The 19199-nt window shown below is 40.2% G+C and overlaps 2 protein-coding genes across 3 annotated transcripts in view; one reads left to right on the top strand and one right to left on the bottom strand.

Annotated features, from left to right (window-relative positions):
* LOC115940598 (uncharacterized) overlaps positions 1-19199 on the bottom strand; it is a 404464-nt gene that overhangs the window by 100366 nt on the left and 284899 nt on the right. The gene's annotated exons all lie outside the window — the stretch shown is intronic.
* MYRFL (myelin regulatory factor like) overlaps positions 1-19199 on the top strand; it is a 112481-nt gene that overhangs the window by 14205 nt on the left and 79077 nt on the right. Inside the window, exon 2 of the mRNA XM_006732350.3 lies at positions 10348-10438. Within this exon, the coding sequence (XP_006732413.2) occupies positions 10348-10438 (91 nt within the window). The remainder of the gene's footprint in view (positions 1-10347; positions 10439-19199) is intronic.

Here is a 19199-nt window from a genome sequence, read left to right on the forward strand (position 1 = left end):
ATGCAAGCTCGTTGCTTTGAAACAAATCTGTTAAGTCACACAAGATGTTTTATATGCAGGAAGAGGCAGAAAGGACATCTACAAACTATTTCTTATAAATTTTCCAAGGTAGGAGCTGGTCAAGACTTTTGCTAAGAGTAAATGTACTTTGGGATGACTTCTGTGTGTGAATATAAAAGAGTAAGATCTAGCTATTAACATGACTAGGCTAATTCCGATTGATCGGTAGAAGGGCGCTTTAAAATCTATTATCCATGCATCTCAAGAAGTGTTGTGCCTTAAGAAGTATTTGGAGAACTTTTATTTCTTCTTTTTATCTGCATGGGGATAACCCAAAGACAATAGTCTGCTCCTGGGAGAAGCAGGCTCCTGTGTGAAAATCTGAATTGACCTTTCATATTATCCAGAGCTGGAAACCATGCTCAGGACTGGTCCTCCCTTTGCTGGCTGTTTATGGAAATGTTGGAAAAAATGAAAATCCATACCCAGCCACCAATTCTGACATTGTCTTATTTTGCCAGTTCATTCCTTACCCATCTTCAAAGTTTTCTTCTCACTCTTCCAGTTGTGTTATGCTTATTGATGGGAATTTGACATTTTACAAACTCTTTCATTTCTGTCCCTCATTGGTCCCTCTTGCAATCCTGAGAGGAAGGTGTTTTACAGATGAAAGAAATGGAGGCTTAGAGAAGCTGAAAGACATGTCTAAAACCACCCTGGTGAATGCCAGCGGTGGTGGCAAAATCTTAGTCTTCTCGTTCCAAGACCAATGCTCTTTCCATCTGAATACCACTTTGGTTTCCTAAAAGAAAAAGAGATAGTACTTGCCTTGGCTCCTTGGCTTCCCTATTCTAGGGTAGGTGTCAGACTAATACTTCAGTAAACATAGCTGGCCTTTGGAAAAATCTCCTCCCTTTTGTCCTCCTCTCCCTTACCTATCCCCAGTCACTATGTTAATCTCCCACAAACTGGCCACTTGCTACCTCACTGCAACCACTTTCTAGAACAGGGCTGGCAAGTTCCTATCATTTGGGCCTTCATTTAACCCCCTGCTTTGATAAAGCTGATCTGCCCTGACTTCAGCGATTGGTTTATTGTTCCGAGTCCTGTGTTTGGGGGTGGGGACGAGGAGCAGAGAAGGAATAAAAAGGGAAAGAAAATGCATTATGTGCTGAGCACTAGTAGTATTAAAGAAGAAATAAAACCCGTGATATTTGTTAAAGCCTAGTAAGGATGACTTTATTCAAGGGAGAGGCTAGCAAACAGGTATAGTGACCACTGTGATGGAATTTTGCAATGGGGGAGAAGACTGGGCTCAAATCTGGAATATGCATGGGCAAGTGGGAATGTATAGCCCAGGAGCAGGCTAAGGGGGGAGGATTCTGGCTAGACCAGCCTAACAGGATTCTTGCTGAGAGAGGGCTAGTGTGACCAGACATCACCTGGGGCAAGGTGGGGGGATGAGAAACCTGACTAGATATCAAGGGTGATCTGATATGGAGGATGGGGGATTCTGGTTAAACTGATTTGTCAGGATTCTTGCTAAAATTGGACAATGCAGACAGAAACATGAAAGTAGGCCTTGTTGAAAAGTTCAGAGGGGCCTGAGTAGAGTTTGATCTAGGAGTGAATCTGTCAGCGGAAGGATTACACATCACATTTAGTCTGTGAGCAATGCTCTAAGGTGGTAAAACCCCCCTCCCCCCAGATAAGGAAACAGGCCCAGAGAAGTTCAGTAGAACTAGAATTATCTCAAGTTGGCCTGATGGCAGTTCTCCAGATCTCATGCTTTTCCTTACCTTCACAATACATGAGGCTCCCTGCTTCTGGAACACCCTTCTCTGCCCTGTTCACCTGGCTAATTGCTGTTCACTCTTGAGGTCTCCACTTTGGCATCATTCCCTCAGGTCTTCTGTGTCTTCCACAGTACTTTGCACTTCACCTGGAAAAGCATGTATTGCCTTTTTCTGTGTCAGCCTCCTACCGACAACTGGAAGGAAGGGACTATATCTCATTCATTCCTTTAGCCTCAGCAGCCAGAGACCGGCGCACAGGTATCACTCCAACATATTTATCCAATCAATCAATAAAAACCCCAAGCCTAGTCTCCCTCCAAGTCTGCTGGATTTCCCTCCTTTATTTCTCACATCCGAGAAGACATGAGTCCTTGTCCCACACTTGGCTGATGACTCAGGCCTCAGTCAGTGCCCTGCTGGGCTGCCCCCTCCCCATCTGCCTGGCTTGGCGGGATAGGAAGGCATTGCTGAGGCAGGACGGGCTCTCCTGAAAGCCATAGCGTGGGGCAGCTTCCATGTCACATTTTGCTGAATTTGTGCCATGCGGGGTCCACCCACCCACTGGGGGACATTGATTTATTATTCAACACTGTACATTCCAGAGTATCCAAGCCACCTATAAAGCCTGGGGATGGATATCCCCACTTTAGCTGTCCTTCCTCTGGGACACCTTCCTCTTCATCCTTTCCCTTCTTCCTTCTTCCTCTTCCTCTTTTTTGGCCCTTGGCAAAATTAGAGCTTCTAATAGACCAAAGCAGAACAATAATTCTTCAACATCTTGAACATAAAAGAAATGAGATTCCTTGAGGTATTCCTATACCACTTAAAAGAAAGGTTGTCAGCTTCTGTTTTCCACATTTCTCTTCCACAGTTAAAAATTAATATTGGTTAACATGCAGTTGATTGTGTTTTGTTCATTCCCGTATATATTAACTTTAGTATATGTTATTGAAGAGAAAGGGCACAAGGCATGAGAGTTTAATCCTCATGTTGAAGGGTTGGGAGGAAGCTCGGCTGTAAGGCTCCAGAACTCCTGGAAAACTGGATTCCCAGACTCCCAGAAAGGCCAGAGGATCTTGCTTAACTTATATTTCAAGTCAGGAAAAGAAGTGTGAATCTGATAACCAACTAATGAGACATTGAACTATTTCCATGAAAATCGAGGTTAAATGGTGCAATAGACTGACCATTTTCCCCTCCTACTTTAAATCCTGTGCAAATGTTTAGATTATTCACTGAGTGAGAAGCCATGCAAATTGCCACAAGAGCAGCTCTCCAAAGGTGTTGAGCCAATCAGCCACATTGAGTGGCTCCTGAGTCTGTGAAAAAGCAAATTGGACACATTCATCTGGAACTGTCATAACGTTAATGTTGAATGATCATAGATCTACTACATTTTTAAGTTGTATACGGCAGACACCATCAGCTGCCTTCCCAGTAGTGGTCCAACCACTTTCTTTTCTGCTGGCGGAAGCTTTATCTATTCAGAGAGAAGAGGAGAGTCCTTGAGCTCAGGAAGGGTAGGCCCTAATGTAATTGACTTAAATCAGGTATCACAATCAAGTATCAAGTTTCTCCTCTCTCTCCCTTTGTCCTCATAATTCAGCAGCTGTTAAGTCTTCTTTTGCAACCCCTTCCATCATCCTTTTTATAAAGGGTAAATTCCTCTATTTACCAAAACACCTAACAATATTAATAATAATTTAATATGTCCCTTACATTTTTACCAAGAATGTTATTGTTTTTATTAGTTTTTGAGTGTTTTGCCCCAACCCTACTCTCCTTCATTCTTTTGCATGATTTTGCAGAAAGCAAGGTTGTTCAAGAACACATACATTATGGTATAGTAGAAAACACCTGAGCCCCTGCAAGCTCAATTGTGTTATTACAACTTGAATAAGTTATTTAAGCAGGCTAAGGATATTTGCTCTTCTGAAAAATGGGGATAATAATAGCACCCATCTGATAGAATAAAATTATTGTGAAGATCAAATGAGAATGAAATGTAAAATCCTTAGCACAATAAAAAGAGTACATAAAAAGTGCTCAACAGATTTACCAAGTATTATTATTATTATTATTATTATCCATTAACCATCTCTCATGTGGCTTGACTAGTGATTCTTTCCCACTCTGTTGGATCTCCCCTGGACACCATATTTGTCAACATTCCTCTGAAGGTGTGGGGCCCAGGTCATCAAGGTTGCATCTGTGCATAGAGGAACAGGGACCTCAGCACCCTAGTTCTGTACTCAATGATTAGTATAATTCTACATTAGTTCTTTGTCTTCCTGATACTTCCTCATGATGGCCCAACTAAAAGACCTTTGTCTGTAGCACCTATTCACTTATAAGCCAAGTTTCCCCATCTCCTTTTTACATGATTTAAAAAGTCAATGTAGAGCTGAACGCTTAACCTGCTGTCATCTTGTCAGAGTTAGCCATCAAGCCAGTCAGCCTGAGATTAGACCTGATTCTTTCAAAACATATAGCTCCCTGCCTCCATCATTCGGGCCATCTGCATACTTGGCCAGTGTGCCTTCTTTATACTTCTGAAAATCACAAATAACATTATTGACAAGGAGGAGAGCAGAGTCATTTTATACTGAATTTTAGAATTTTCTCCAGGTTAGCATTTTGGGGTGTAGATGTTCTCCCAGGTATAAGTTCTCCTAATCCTAATATAATTTCCTCTGCCTTCCGCCAGCTCAGTGACAAATATAACCATCCTTGACTGCCTCCCCCGAATCAGATGGAAGAACCCCAGGTGTCTCCTTGGGCCTAACTTACCACACTATGTTGGGGCTGCCTGTTCTTTTTCTGTGCCCCTCCCCTCCCTTGAGGGTAAGATCGAGTGTTGCTCACTATTGTATCCCCTGGTGGCTAGCACGTATGCACTTCATCAAATATTTATTAAATGTTGAATGAATTAATTAGCAATTTTGTTAAGTGTCTAGTTGAAGTCAAGAGACACCTTTCCATGCAGAGCCTCCTAATCTGCTAGCTGGGAACCAGAATAGGCAAGGAAATGAAGTTCATCCACACGGCTGCCTGGTGGGCCCAGGCAGGCTCTTAGATGTCTTCTGCTGTTCTTAAGAGTCCAACAGCCAAGTTTTTAGTGATCCTTTCTAGAATTTTGCACCTGTGACAGTTCTGGAAAACATACGTGGGCGTTGTCATCCTGTTACACAATGTGCTTGAACTGTTTCTTTACTCAAGTTGAATAAAGGTTAATTTTCATTTTATCTTTTGATTATCAGGCACATAAATTTCAGGTGATTCATATCATGTTAAAGTCCAGAGACAGTCTTTTAATTTGGTCACGATTTCCAACAATGGATCATGTTCACTGTGGTTTAAAGAACTGATTAGATTCTTCCTGGACCGATGTAGGACTACCTGTACAAGGAGAACTGGAGAGACTCCCAGGCTTCCAGGTCATTAGGTGGAGTTCCTCTTGGGAGCATTGCCCTGCTGCTCCCTTTTGTCTCAGTGCAAAAACAGGATGACATGACACCGGCCGGAGCAGATGAAATCCCCAAGCTCCTTCTCTGGCTCCTCACCCGACTGTCTCATTTTTCTCAAGGCATCAGCACAACCTCCCACCCAATCACCACACCAAAACAGGGACTAGTGAATTGCCTAGATTCCTTCCATTCAGTCACAGAGTCTAGTAGGCTTCTCCTCTCAAATACCACTCACATCCAGTGGTGTGCTGGTGAATGTTCAACAACCAACTCTTTGGGGAAAAAAATTCCCAATGTGTAGTGTTTGCCAATTTACATGGTGTATATCCTCCCTCTATGGCCAATTTCAAGCTGTAACAGGAAGACACTAAATACGGAGTTGGGAAGAGATGTGCACAAGCTCGTACGAGCTGGCTCCAGGGCACTGTGCTTTCTTCCACCTTCCTGCCCTAGATCAGAGTTTCATGGCCCTTCATGACCCAAGGATCTGTCCCTGCTGACTATTCTAACCTCATGGACCCCTGTTCCTGGAAGCTTTCCTGGTACCCTTTTGCTCCTGTTGGGTCATTTAAGTGACCCATAATGCCCTGTGTACATCTTCGTCGTCATATCACAATACAGTGGTATGTGTTTATGTCAGTCTTTCTCACTGATCTATGAACTCATTGAGCACAGAAACTGGCAGTAATGGTGAAGGGTAGTAGTTATTGAGCTGGGAACTATGCTAAGTATCTTAAATGCATTATCTCATTTCATCTTCACTCTAACTCTATAAGGTTGATGCTCTTATTATACTCATTTTACAGATAAGGAAATTGAGGCACGGAGAGGCTAGATAATCCACCCAAGGTTGCACAGCTGGCGGCACAAATCTAGAGCCAGATTTGATCCCAGGCCTGATTGTAGAACCAAGACCCTTGACTACTAAGGCTTCTTTGTCTTTGTGTGTCTAGCACTTGGCACTCTGCCTGGTCCATAGCAGGTGCCTTTTTGATTGTGTGTTGAGTAATAAGGGAAGGCTAATGTTGGCAGTATCCTTGACTAGTTTCTTTGCTCTTGCTTAGCTTCAGTCTAATCTCTCAACAGCAGGCAGTATGACCTTTCAGAACTATAAACCTGATCATGTAATCCATCTGATGAAAATGTTCCAATGTCTTCATAACTTTCAAGATGAATTCCTTACCCTGATACCTATGAACCTTCATGATCTGATGTCTGCTTGTTTCTTTAGATACACCTTCCACTATTCATAATCACATTTTTTCATTCAAATTTTATTACTTATCCAACAGATGCAATATTTATTAAATAATTAGGCCTAACAAGGTTCCAGGCCTTGTTCTAGGATGTGTACAAAAAGAAGCAATCTCTTCCCTAGAGAAGCTTAGAGTTCAGTGGAGAGAGACAGACACACTTCACATAGCTGCTCAGTAGGTTGAAACAGAATTGCATCCAGCTCTCACTGGGGACCACAACAGGTCTTGCTCTCAGTCTCATATGTGTTCTTCACGTGGCTCTTGCCACGCTATTGGCACATTTCCAAAGGAGTCCTGCGGCTGAGTTTTTAAATTCATTTGCACATGCTCTTTTCTGTTCTTAGAAATTTTTCTTGGATGCCTGGATGGTTCAGTCGTTGAGCGTCTGCCTTCGGCTCAGGTCATGATCCCAGGGTCCTGGGATCGAGCCCTGCATCGGGCTTTCTGCTCCATGGGCAGCGTGCTTCTCCCTCTGCCACTACCCCCTGCTTGTGTTCCCTCTCTCGCTGTGTCTCTCTGTTAAATAAATAAAATCTTTAAAAAAGATTTTTTTTCTTAATAACCATCTACTTATCCTTGAAAATTCCTTCTCAAGTGTCGCCTGCAAGGAGTCCTTGCCACCACCACCTCACCCCGGCCAGCCTAACTGAAAAGTCCCACAGTATTCCTATCTATAACCATCCTAATGCTTAACACCATATACTGCTCTAGCTGATTTTCTTGTCCCTCTCACTGGGTTGTGAACTCATCTCTGATTTTATTCCTGCACACATAGTGGATACTAAGTGCATGTTGAATGAATGAATGAAACAGTGAAGTAATGATTGGAAATGTCGTCTTTACTCATCTAACTCTGACTTGGTAGTGGCTCTAAACACCACCATTAGATTTAAAATCCAGCTTTATAGAAGTTGGACAGAATATCCTTAGCAAATGAGAAAAGGAGAGCGTTTGGCTTCTCCTCCTCTCCTCTCCTTTCTCTTCTTCTACCCCTCTGTCTCCTTCTTTGGGATATTTATGAACATTTCTGCTCGAATTTCTCATGAACACTGGTGTTTCAGAGGGAAAGTATTTTAATGTTTAAATCCAAAGGGCAACCATTGGGGATCCTCACTGCTGCTTTTTAGAATCTTTTAAAAACCTACAGTTATTGAAACAGACAAATTTTGTCATCTTGGCTGTTGTCTGAATACTCTGGGCAGTGATGCTGTGTGACAAAAGGTGAGAGTTGATAAAGGAAGGAACAGGGGGCATCTGGGTTGGGGAAAGTGATACGGGAACAGAGCATATCAGATGGTAACAAAAAAGGACTGGTGGGTGGTGGATGGGCAGGTGGGTGGAGGAAGCAAGAGCAATGAAAGGAAGGTCCTCGTGGTATGTACCCTACTCACACCTTTGAGGAGCACTTTTTCCCCAAAGGTCTGTGTATGTCTATTAGTAGGTCCTGTGGATTCAACTTGGACTTGTCTTTGGTCCTCCCTGGTGGATTGATCCTCTAACTATGTGCTTTTTTCTTGTCTGGCCAAGGGCAGCAGGACAGGTTACCATGTGGCAGCTATCCCTGAGCTTAGAAGGGGAGGCAGAGAACTAGGGTGAAGAAGGGCTTTCTCTCTGAGAGTGATTTAAAGGGGTAGTTCTCTGGCACTCCCAGGAGGCCTGGGAAGCTTCTCCTGTTCTGAGCAGGACTCTGACACCCACAAAAGCCAAATGTAGAACAGGGTAGGATCAAAGCTTGAAACCAAGCCTCACTGACAGGGGGTGGGATGCTCAACAATGCCATCTCTGCAGGTTTCTGTGTAATAAGTGTTTAAGACATTTATAGCAAAGTGATTATTTTTAAAAGCATGAGATTTATTTTAACAGTCATTTAAGAGTTTCCCTGTGTGTGCAAAGCCTCCTGAAAACAATTTTATCTGACACTACGGATTTATCTTGTTGAGTAATTTCCTTTGAGTCTGGAAGGCACAGATGTGATTTTGGAGTCCCTGAGAAAGCTGGCTACTGCGGGGATCATCTCTCCTTGTTCATTAAGGTGTTTGGACATGCCACATGGGGCAGGTCCTGAGAGCTGTAGACCATCTCCTATTTCTTCCTGGGGATGGTGGTGGGGGAGGGTGGGTGATGTAAAGCAAGTGATACATTGGTCAGGTCTTAGCATCTGTGGGCCACCTCCAGGTTTGCCTGGAGCAGTGTGTGTGTGTGTGTGTGTGTGTGTGTATGCGCACACACACGTGCTGTATAAAGCAGATGGGACACCAGCAGGGGCTTCAGTGGGAAATTAAACAGATTCTTCCCTCCACCTGCTTCTCTTAGCAGTCAGCTTGACCAAAGCCCAAAGAAGCAGTAGAAGCAAGTCAGTCTTGCCTGTTGTTGGAGCATGAAATGGGGCGGTGATGGTGGGGAGGGGAGTGAACACATGCTCAAGGATCAGGGCAGCCTGCTTGGTTTGCCTGCATATCACTTACTAGCTGTGAGACCCTGGGCAAGCTAGTTAACCTGAGTAATCACTTTGCCTTCTCTGTAAACTGGGGATATTAGTGTCTACTTCCTAGGGCTGTTATGAGGATTAATGAGTCAGGTAAAGTGCCTCTCCTTTGGCTTAGCTCAGAGTAAGAAATCCAAACCACCGCGAATGTCCCTGAACAATTGTGGTGGCGTTCAAAGTCATCTCCCTTCTGTTCTTATCCCACCAAGCAACCAGAACAAACTTCTTCATTTTTTTCTTTTTGTTTGTTTATTCATTTGGGTTATTTTAGGTTCCACACGTGGTGAAACCATATGGTATTTGTCTTTCTCAGTGTGACTTATTTCACTTAGCATAATACCCTCTAGGTCCATCCATGTTGTCACAGTGGCACGACCGCATCCTTTCTGATGGCTGAGTAATATTCCCTTGTAGATGTATATACCACATCTTCTTTATCCATTCATCTACTGATGGACACTTAGTGGCTTCCGTATCTTGGATATTGTAAATGTTTCTCCTGAGTTTGCTAGGTATAGAATCATGTTATCTACAAATATTGTTTTGTCCTCTTTATTATATATTCCTATGTTTTATATTCTTTTTTATTCTTTTTAAATTTTAACATCTTTATTATGATCAGAAAGAAACCAGTAAGTGTATTTTCATTTTTTTAAACCAATAAAAAGGACAAAAATATTGTGTTACATTTTGGGAAGTCTAACAAAAACATGAAGCAAGATACTTCTTGATGAACTTAACTGGAAATAATCTGTCCAACCAACAAACCAACCAACCAACCAGCCAGCCAACCGTCCATGCATCCATGCATCCATGCATCCATCCACAAATGTTTATTGCCGCCTTTTTTATACCATAGATTCTTGTGGCTACTATAAGAAGTACATGGTCCCTGCTCTTTAAAGACTTTAGATGGAGAAACAAACACAAGGGAAAGCAATTATAATAGTGCATAAAGTAAAGCATAGGGTGTTAATGGAAGCACATAAAAAAGGGCACCTAAATCAGCCTTAGACAGTCAGGGAAGGTTGCTGGAGGAGAGTAACCTCTAAGGAGAGTTCTTTTTTTTAAAATTTAAATTCAATTAATTAACATATAATGTATTATTAGTTTCAGAGGTAGAGGTCAGTGATTCATCAGTGTTATATAATACCCAGTGCTCATTACATCATGATCTAAAGAGATTTCTAAAGGAATATTTGAATGGAAGAAAGATCACACTCTCAATAAATGTATACTATTTAGTTGCTTTAAAATTCTTGGGTGCAGGCCTGTCAATGTTTTTAGATGCTAGCCATTCTGAAATCTTCATGAATCTCAAGACTTTTAATTTGCCTTTGCAGCTCAGGGGCCCAGTGACACTCTGGAGAACCCGGTGCTGGATACAAGTCTGCTGGAGGAATTCTTGGGCAATGATTTCGATCTGGGGGCCTTGTAAGTAATGAAAGCACTGCTCTCCATTTGATGTTTTAAAAGTTATGAAATAATTAAATGAGCTGGAAAGTGTTCCCTCCTCTTCTATTTTCCAAAAGGGCATGGATGGAGTTGGTATTGTTTCTTCTGGCAGTTTTCCTGAGTGAAGTCTGCTGGGCCTGGAATTTTCTTTATAGGAAGGTCCTCCCCTTCCAATTCAATATCTTTAATAGATATCGGGCTATTGAGGTTATCTGTTGGTAGTTATCAGCTTAGGCAGTTAATGTCTTCCGGTGAATTTATTCATCTAAGTTGTCAAATTCACTGGCATGAAGTTGCTCATCATATTCCCTTATTTTATTTTTAATGTCTGTAGAATCTATAGTGATAATCTTTTTGTTGTTCTTGATATCAGTAATTTGTGTCTTTTTATTCTTGATCCATCTGGCAAGAGGTTTATCAGTTTTCTTAACCCTTTGGAAATCCAGCTTTTGGTTAAATGTATATTCCTAATTGTTTTTCTGTTTTGTATTTCATTGATTTCTGCTCTCGTATTCTGATATTAACATAGCCACTCCAGCTTTCTTTTATTTTTAATTTACATACAGTAACATTCAATTTTTATCCTGTATATAGTTTTGTGAGTTTTGACAAGTTCATAGACTTGTACAACTACCATCATGATCAGCACAAACAATAGTTCCCTCACCTGAAACACTTCCTTTATGCTTCCCCTTTGTGGTCAAACACCCACCCCAGCCCCTAGTGACTACTGGTCTGTTCTCTGTCCCTATGGTTTTGCTTTTCTTGAATGTCACATAAATGAAATCTATGAGATAAAACATTTTTAGTATGGCTTCTTTTACTAAGCATAAAGTCTTTGATCAATAGTTCATTCCTTTTTATTGCTGAGAAAGACTCTGTTGAATGTTTATAATTCAGTTTGTTTATCTAGTTACCCATTCAAGGACATTTGGATTATTTCCAGTTCTTGGCCATTATGAATAGTTTCTATAAATATTAATGCCCAGGTTTTTTTTTGTTTTTTTTTTAAAGATTTTATTTATTTATTTATTTGAGGGAGAGAGAATGAGAGAGAGCAAGCACATGAGAGGGGGGAGGGTCAGAGGGAGAAGCAGACTCCCCGCCGAGCAGGGAGCCCGATGCAGGACTCGATCCAGGGACTCCAGGATCATGACCTGAGCCGAAGGCAGTCGCTTAACCAAGTGAGCCACCCAGGCGCCCGCCCAGGTTTTTATGTGATCAAGAGTTTTAATTTCCGAGGTAATATTTATTTATTTATTTATTCAAATTTTTATTTAAATTCTAGTTGCTTAACATATAGTGTAATATTGGTTTCAGGAGTAGAATTTAGTGATTCATCACTTACATCATAAAAAGTGTTCATCATACGATGTCCCCTCCTTAATACTTATTACCCATTTAGCTCATCCCCCACCCACCTCCCTCCATCAACCTTCAGCTTTTTTTCTATCTTTTAGAGTCTCTTATGGTTTGCTTCCCTCGCTCTTTTTTCCCCCTTCCCATATGTTCATCTGTTTTGTTTCCTAAATTCCATATATGAGTGAAATCATATGGTATTTGTCTTTCTCTGACTGACTTATTTCACTTAGCATAATATACTCTAGCTTCATCCACATCATTGCAAACGGCAAGATTTCGTTCTTTTTGATGGCTGAGTAATATTCCATTATATGTGTCTGTTTTTGTGCCAGTACCATACTGTCTTGATGACTACAGCTTTGTCATATAGCTTGAAGTCTAGAATCATGATGTCTCCAGCTTTGCTTTTCTTTTTCAGGATTATATATATATATATATATATATATATATATATATGTATATATATGTATTCTTTATCCATTCATCAGTTGATGGACATTTGGGCTCTTTCCATAGTTTGGCTATTGTTGATAATGCTACTATAAACATTGGGGTGCATGTGCCCCTTCAAATGTGTATTTTTGTATCCTTTGGGTAAATACCTTGTAGTGCAATTGTTGGGTCATAGGGTAGTTCTATTTTTAACTTTTTGAGGAACATCCATACTGTTTTCCAGAGTGGCTGCACCAGTTTGCATTCCCACCAACAGTGTAAGAGGGTTCCCCTTTCTCTGCATCCTCGCCAACATCTGTTGTTTCCTGTGCTGTTAATTTTAGCCATTCTGACAGGTTGAGATGGTAACTCATTGTGATTTTGATTTGCATTTCCCCGATGGTGAGTGATGTTGAGCATCTTTTCGTGTGTCTGTTAGCCATCTGGATGTCTTCTTTGGAAGAATGTCTATTCATGTCTTTTGCCCATTTCTTCCTTCCTTCCTTCCTTCCTTCCTTCCTTCCTTCTTTCCTTTTCTTTCATTCTTTTTTAAAGACTTATTTATTTATTTGAGAGAGAGAGCACATGCATGAGTTGGGGGAGGGGCAGAGGGACAGAATCTTCAAGTAGACTTCCTGGTAAGTGCAGAGCCCCATGCAGGGCTTAATTCCATGACCCATGAGATCATGGCCTGAGCTGAAACCAACAGCCAGAAGCTCAACTGACTGAACCACCCAGACACTCCTCTTCTGCCTATTTTTTAACTGTATTATTTATTTTTGGGGTGCTAAGTTTGATAAGTTCTTTATAGATTTTGGATACCCATCCTTTATCAAATAATGTCATTTGTAAATATCTTCTCCTATTTCATAGGCTGCCTTTAGTTTTGTTGATTGTTTCCTTCACTGTGCAGAAGTTTTTTATCTTGATGAAGTCCCAATGGTTCATTTTTGCTTTTGTTTCCCTTGTCTCCTGAGACATGTCTAGTAAGAAGTTGCTACAGCCGAGGTCAAAGAGGTTGCTGCCTGTGTTCTCTTCTAGGAGTTGGTGGTTTCCTGTCTCACATTTAGGTCTTTCATCCATTTTGAATTTATTTTTGTGTATGGTGTAAGAAAGTGGTCCAGTTTCATTCTTCTGCATGTTGCTGTCTCATTTTCCCAACACCCTTTGTTGAAGAGACTGTCTTTTTTCCACTGGGTATTCTTTCCTGCTTTGTTGAAGATTAGTTAATCATATAGTTATGGGTCAATTTCTGGGATTTTCTATTCTGTTTCATTAATCTATGTGTCTGTTTTTGTGCCAGTACCATACTGTCTTGATGACTACAGCTTTGTAATAGAGCTTGAAGTCCGGAATCATGATGTCTCCAGCTTTGCTTTTCTTTTTCAGGATTGCTTTGGCTATTCAGGGTCTTTTGTGGTTCCATACAAATTTTAGTATTGTTTGTTCTAGCTCTGTGAAAAATGCTGGTGTTATTTTGATAGGGTTTGCATTAAATGTGTAGATTGTTTTGGGTAATATAGACATTTTAACAGTGTTTGTTTTTCTAATCCATGAGCATGGAATGTTTTTCCATTTCTTTGTGTCCTCTTCAATTTCTTTCATAAGTGGTCTATAGTTTTCAGAGTACAGATCTTTTACCTCTTTGGTTAGGTTTATTCCTAGGTATCTTATTGTTTCTGGTGAGATTGTAAATGGGATCGATTTCTTGATTTCTTTTTCTGCTTCATTAGTTGTATATAGAAATGCAACAGATTTCTCTATGTTGATTTTATATCCTACAACTTTGCTGAATTCATGTATTAGTCCTAGCAATTTTTTGTTGGAGTCTTTCAGGTTTTCTGCATAGAGTATCATATCATCTGCAAATATTGACAGTTTGGCTTCTTCCTTGCCGATTTGGATGCCTTTTATTTCTTTTTGTTGTCTGATTGCTGAGGCTAAGACTTCTAATACTATGTTAAATAGTAATGGTGAGAGTGGGCTTTCCTGTCTTGTTCCTGACCATAGAGGAAAAGCTCTGTTTTTACCCATGAGGATCTGAGGGTAATATTTAGAATGAAGTCTGCTGGGTGATATTTTGAATATAAGCTTAACTTTATAGAAATTGCCAAATTTTCTAGAGCAGCCATACCATTTTCCATTACCATTAGCAGTGTATAAGACATCCAATTGCTTCTTTTCATTGCCGGTTCTTGGTATTATCAGTTTAGAAAATTTTTATTATAGCCATTCTATAATAAAAAGCCATTGTATCTCATTGTGTTTTAACTTGCATTTTCCTAATGACTAATGATGTTGAGTATCATTTTGTGTGCTTGTTTGCTATTTATACATTTTCTTTGGTATAGGTTCTGTTCAGATTTTTTGCCCATTGCGGAGTTTTCTTACCTTTGAGTTTAGAGAATTGTTTAATATTCTGGATATAAGAACTTTGTTAGATATGTGATTTGTGAATATTTTCTCCCAGTCTGTAACTTAAGTTTTCATTCTTTTAACACTATCTTTCCCAGAACAAAAGTTTAAAATTTTGATGATGTCCAACTTATCTTTTTCCTACATGGTTTATGCTTTATATCTAAGAAATATAGATATTGCCCAATCTAAGCTTCCCAAAATTTTCTTCTGTTTTCTTCTAAAAGTTTTAGAGTCTTGCACTTTACATTTAGGCCTATGATCCATTTTGAATTAATTTTTTTATAAAGTTTGAGATATAGGTTGAGATTAATTTCTTTGTGTATGGATGTCCAATTATTCTGGATTTATTTGTTGAATAGCCTAGAAAGATTATTAAATTAAATTAAATTACTTTTATGCTGTAGTAAAAAATCAGTTGACCATATTTGTGTAGATCTATATCTAGACTCTAGACTGTTCCATTGATCTATGTGCCTATCATTTTGCCAATACTACACTATCTTGATTATTGTGCTTTTATTATAAGTCTTGAAATCATATAGTGTAAGTGCTCCAAATTTGTCTTTTTCAAAACTGTTTTGGCTATTCTAGTTCCTTTGATTTCCCATATAAATATTAGAATTAGCTTGTTGATATCTATACAATCATGCTGGGATTTTGATTAGGATTGTGTTAAGTCCAGAGATCTATATGTGGAGAACTGATATCTTAACAAAATTGAATCTTCCAGTCCATCAACATGGTATATCTCTCCATTTGTTTAGGCCTTCTTTGATTTCTTTCATCAGTGTTATATAGATTTCAGCATGTAAATGCTGCACAAATTTTGTTAGACTTATATCTAAATATTTCATGTTTCTCTTTGAGCTATTGTAAATAATAATTTTCCCCCCGAAGTTTTAGGTTCCAATTATTCATTGCCAACATATAAAAATAGTATGATGTTTATAAATTAAGCTTGGGTCCTACAATCTTAATGAAGTCATTTATTAGTTCTGAGAGCTTTTTAAATAGATTTTTGGGGATTTTCTATGTTTACAATGATGTCATCTGCAAATTGAGACTGTTGTATGTCCCAAACTCTATGCCTTTTTTTTTTTTTAAGATTTTATATGTTTATTTGAGAGAGAGAGATGCATGAGCCAGGGGGCGGGGCAGAGGGGGTGGAAGGAGGGACAAGCGGACTTTGCCCTGAGCATGGCGCCCAACTTGGGGTTTGACCCCATGACCCCGAGATCATGACCTGCGCCAAAATCAAGAGTCAGACACCCAACCAACTGAGCCACCCAGGCACCGCTAAGCATAGTTTTCTTTGAGATTATATTGTTTGGGATTATATTGTTTTTGAATTTGTAAATTAAAAATTTTCAGTACATCTGGAAAGTTTTCAGCTATTATTTCTTCACATTTATTTTTCTTTACTAATGTCTTTCTTACCTCTTTTTAGGACTCCAGTGATACAAATGCTAGACCTTTGATACTGTACATAGGTTCAGTCTCAGCTGATTTTTTTCAAACTTTTTTCTCTCTGTTGTTCACATTGGATAATTTCTATTGATCTGTCTTCAAGTTCACTGACCTTTCTCTGTCATCTCCATTTTGTTATTGAGCCTATTTTGGTATACCTGTAAATGCCCTCCCCCCTCTCCCCCATGAAAGAGTGAAACCGGACCTGAATCTCAGTAATGAGGAAACCTATCTGTGGATATCTCTGGTATCCTTGCTGCTCTTTGCTGACAAGAACATCCTTGCTGAATGACCACAGGATGAAGGGAAGCTCAACATTTTGAAAGTTAGTTAAACACAAACACACATACAGCTAGTGGGTGGCCAAATGTGTGAGGCCACACTCTGAGCTGGCTCTTCTGCTCTAGGCACTGTGTGGGCTGAACTCAGACACTAATTGCCCCATGCCTTCCCTCACATTCCCCTTCACTCCATCCAAACCATGGGTGTGAATGCCTGAGGAAAGAGTGGGCGGTATGTATCCTTACCATCTCTGGCCTGAAAACAATCTGCCAGAAATTGTCTAGTCTCTCTTCTATGTAACTACTCCTTAAGAGAAGGTATAGCGGATTGTACCAGGGTTCTGCTTAATCATATGGATCACTTTTATAAGTAGAAGAAAGAACTTTAGTTGTTTGGTGGGGAGAAGTGAACAAAAGCCTTATTCAAAGAACTTGTCTTCTTATCTGGGAAGTCTGAAATCTGCCATATGATCGTAGTTTCCATGATAATAATGGTCTTTCCTATAGGACCAGAATTATCTCTTATAGGCTATCACTGTTGGTTTGCCCAACTGGATTCATTCTCTACCTTTAGGGGTGGTTGGGTGTAAGAGAGGTAGAGGAGGGAGTTAATATTGTTGAGCACTTACCAAGTGTTGGGCAATGTTCTTTGCATTTTTTACATGTTCATTTATTTAATTACATATTTGATTTTACACATTTCATTCTCTGAACAAATTTGCCAAGCAGACACAATATTATCTATATTTTGTAAATATGGAGGTGCAAAGAGAGTAAGTAACTCTCCACAGGTCAGTAAGTGGCAAAGCTGGGATCCAAATGTGCCTGGCTCTACACATGACCTTTCTTCTCTATGCAGCTTTTAGATTAATTAGGTGATATTTGGGAGCAATGTGAACCTCAGGGAAATACATTTAACTCATCTAAAATTATCTGACAAAAGATGGACTCAGGATGGGTCTGAGCCATAGTTTGCAAAGATTGTCAGTATTCATGCCCATTCAAGAACAGTCCGGTAATCAGATAACCTGTCATTGCTTGATAAAAACCGCTCAGGTGCATGCAGTTAAGTGAGGCTGAAATAAAAGTCTGAGCAAGAACAAGTGGAAAGAGCTCCGGTCCATCCCCGACCATGAGGCTGTTCAGCTGGCTCAGTGATCATTACATCTGTACAACCTATTCAAAGACTCCAAGTGTTGACTATTTCTAAACACCTGGCTCTTTTTGCAGGTTAGTTGCATTCCTCTTAACAGCCCTGAGAAGTAGGTTTTCTTGCCTGGGCTCACAGCTAGTAAGTAGCAGAGCTAGGATTCAAACCTAAGTTTATGACCAATCTTGAGTCACTTCCCATCTACTGTATTGCCTATGAATTATGCTTTTAAAAAATGTCCCTCCTCTACCTCTCTTACACCCAACCACCCCTAAAGGTAGAGAATGAATCCAGTTGGGCAAACCAACAGTGATAGCCTATAAGAGATAATTCTGGTCCTATAGGAAAGACCATTATTATCATGGAAACTACGATCATATGGCAGATTTCAGACTTCCCAGATAAGAAGACAAGTTCTTTGAATAAGGCTTTTGTTCACTTCTCCCCACCAAACAACTAAAGTTCTTTCTTCTACTTATAAAAGTGATTCATATGATTAAGCAGAACCCTGGTACAATCCGCTATACCTTCTCTTTGCCAAAATGATCTAAGAGACCACGAGGCTGCAAAAATGATGAGACCCAGTTTGAATCTCATAGGGAGATTTTCAAACATATTAAAAAATGGAATTATTGGCCCTGTAAAACAGATGCCCCTAGATGCTCAATGGAAAATTGGTCCCATGAGATGCTATGGGGGAAAAAGAAAAGTTCCATGATGAGTAAATAAGCTTATGAGTCACTGGCTTCAACAAAGCTAAATGAACTTTACTGCAGGACTTTTCAGAGCCTTTGTTATGCTAATATGCAACTGGAGAAGAGAAATGGTATACAGTGTTTCTCAAATTTATTTGGCTTTTGACCCCTTTTGGGAGGCAGGTACCCATGCATGAGCATTGGGATACGCCCCTCAGGACTTTCTCATCTTTCTGTGTGAATCTAATTGGTATGTTGAGCTAAGGGCAGTCGTGTCAGCACGTGAAAATTTCTGAATATTGCCCTTAACCCTTTGTTTCCTTGTGTGGCAGAGTCCAGGGCAGCTGTCTGCTCAGGAGAAGCAGGCTGAAGTCCTCTGATTTCCCTAGGTTAGCCAGCCAGTTACCTACTAGGTACACGGGTAAGCTCTGGTGGACACACTGGGAAATGTCTAGGTATGGAGAGCTGCTTGAAGGGAGGGGCGCTAGATATTTAGGGGATAGCATAGAACCCTGGAGGTTGCAGGGAAAAAGGACAAGAAGAGTGTGTGTGTGTGTGTGTGTGTGTGTGTGTGTGTGTCTATAAAAGGAAGACTCCAGAAAAGAGACTAGTGAATCTTTCTTTTTTTTGAGTACTTCATTTCATTTTTTAAAAAATTTTTTATTGTTATGTTAATCACCATACATTACATCGTTAGTTTTTGATGTAGTGTTCCATGATTCATTGTTTGTGCATAACACCCAGTGTTCCATGCAGGACGTGCCCTCTTTAATACCCATCACCAGGCTAACCCATCCCCCCACCCCCCTCCCCTCTAGAACCCTCAGTTTGTTTTTCAGAGTCCATCATCTCTCATGGTTCGTCTCCCCCTCCGACTCTCCCCCTTCATTCTTCCACTCCTGCTATCTTCTTTTTTTTTTTTTCTTAACATATAT

The sequence above is a fragment of the Leptonychotes weddellii genome, chromosome 5 (genome assembly GCF_054177405.1).
Source record: "Leptonychotes weddellii isolate Sample4059 chromosome 5, ASM5417740v2, whole genome shotgun sequence".
Classification (NCBI taxonomy): domain Eukaryota; kingdom Metazoa; phylum Chordata; class Mammalia; order Carnivora; family Phocidae; genus Leptonychotes; species Leptonychotes weddellii.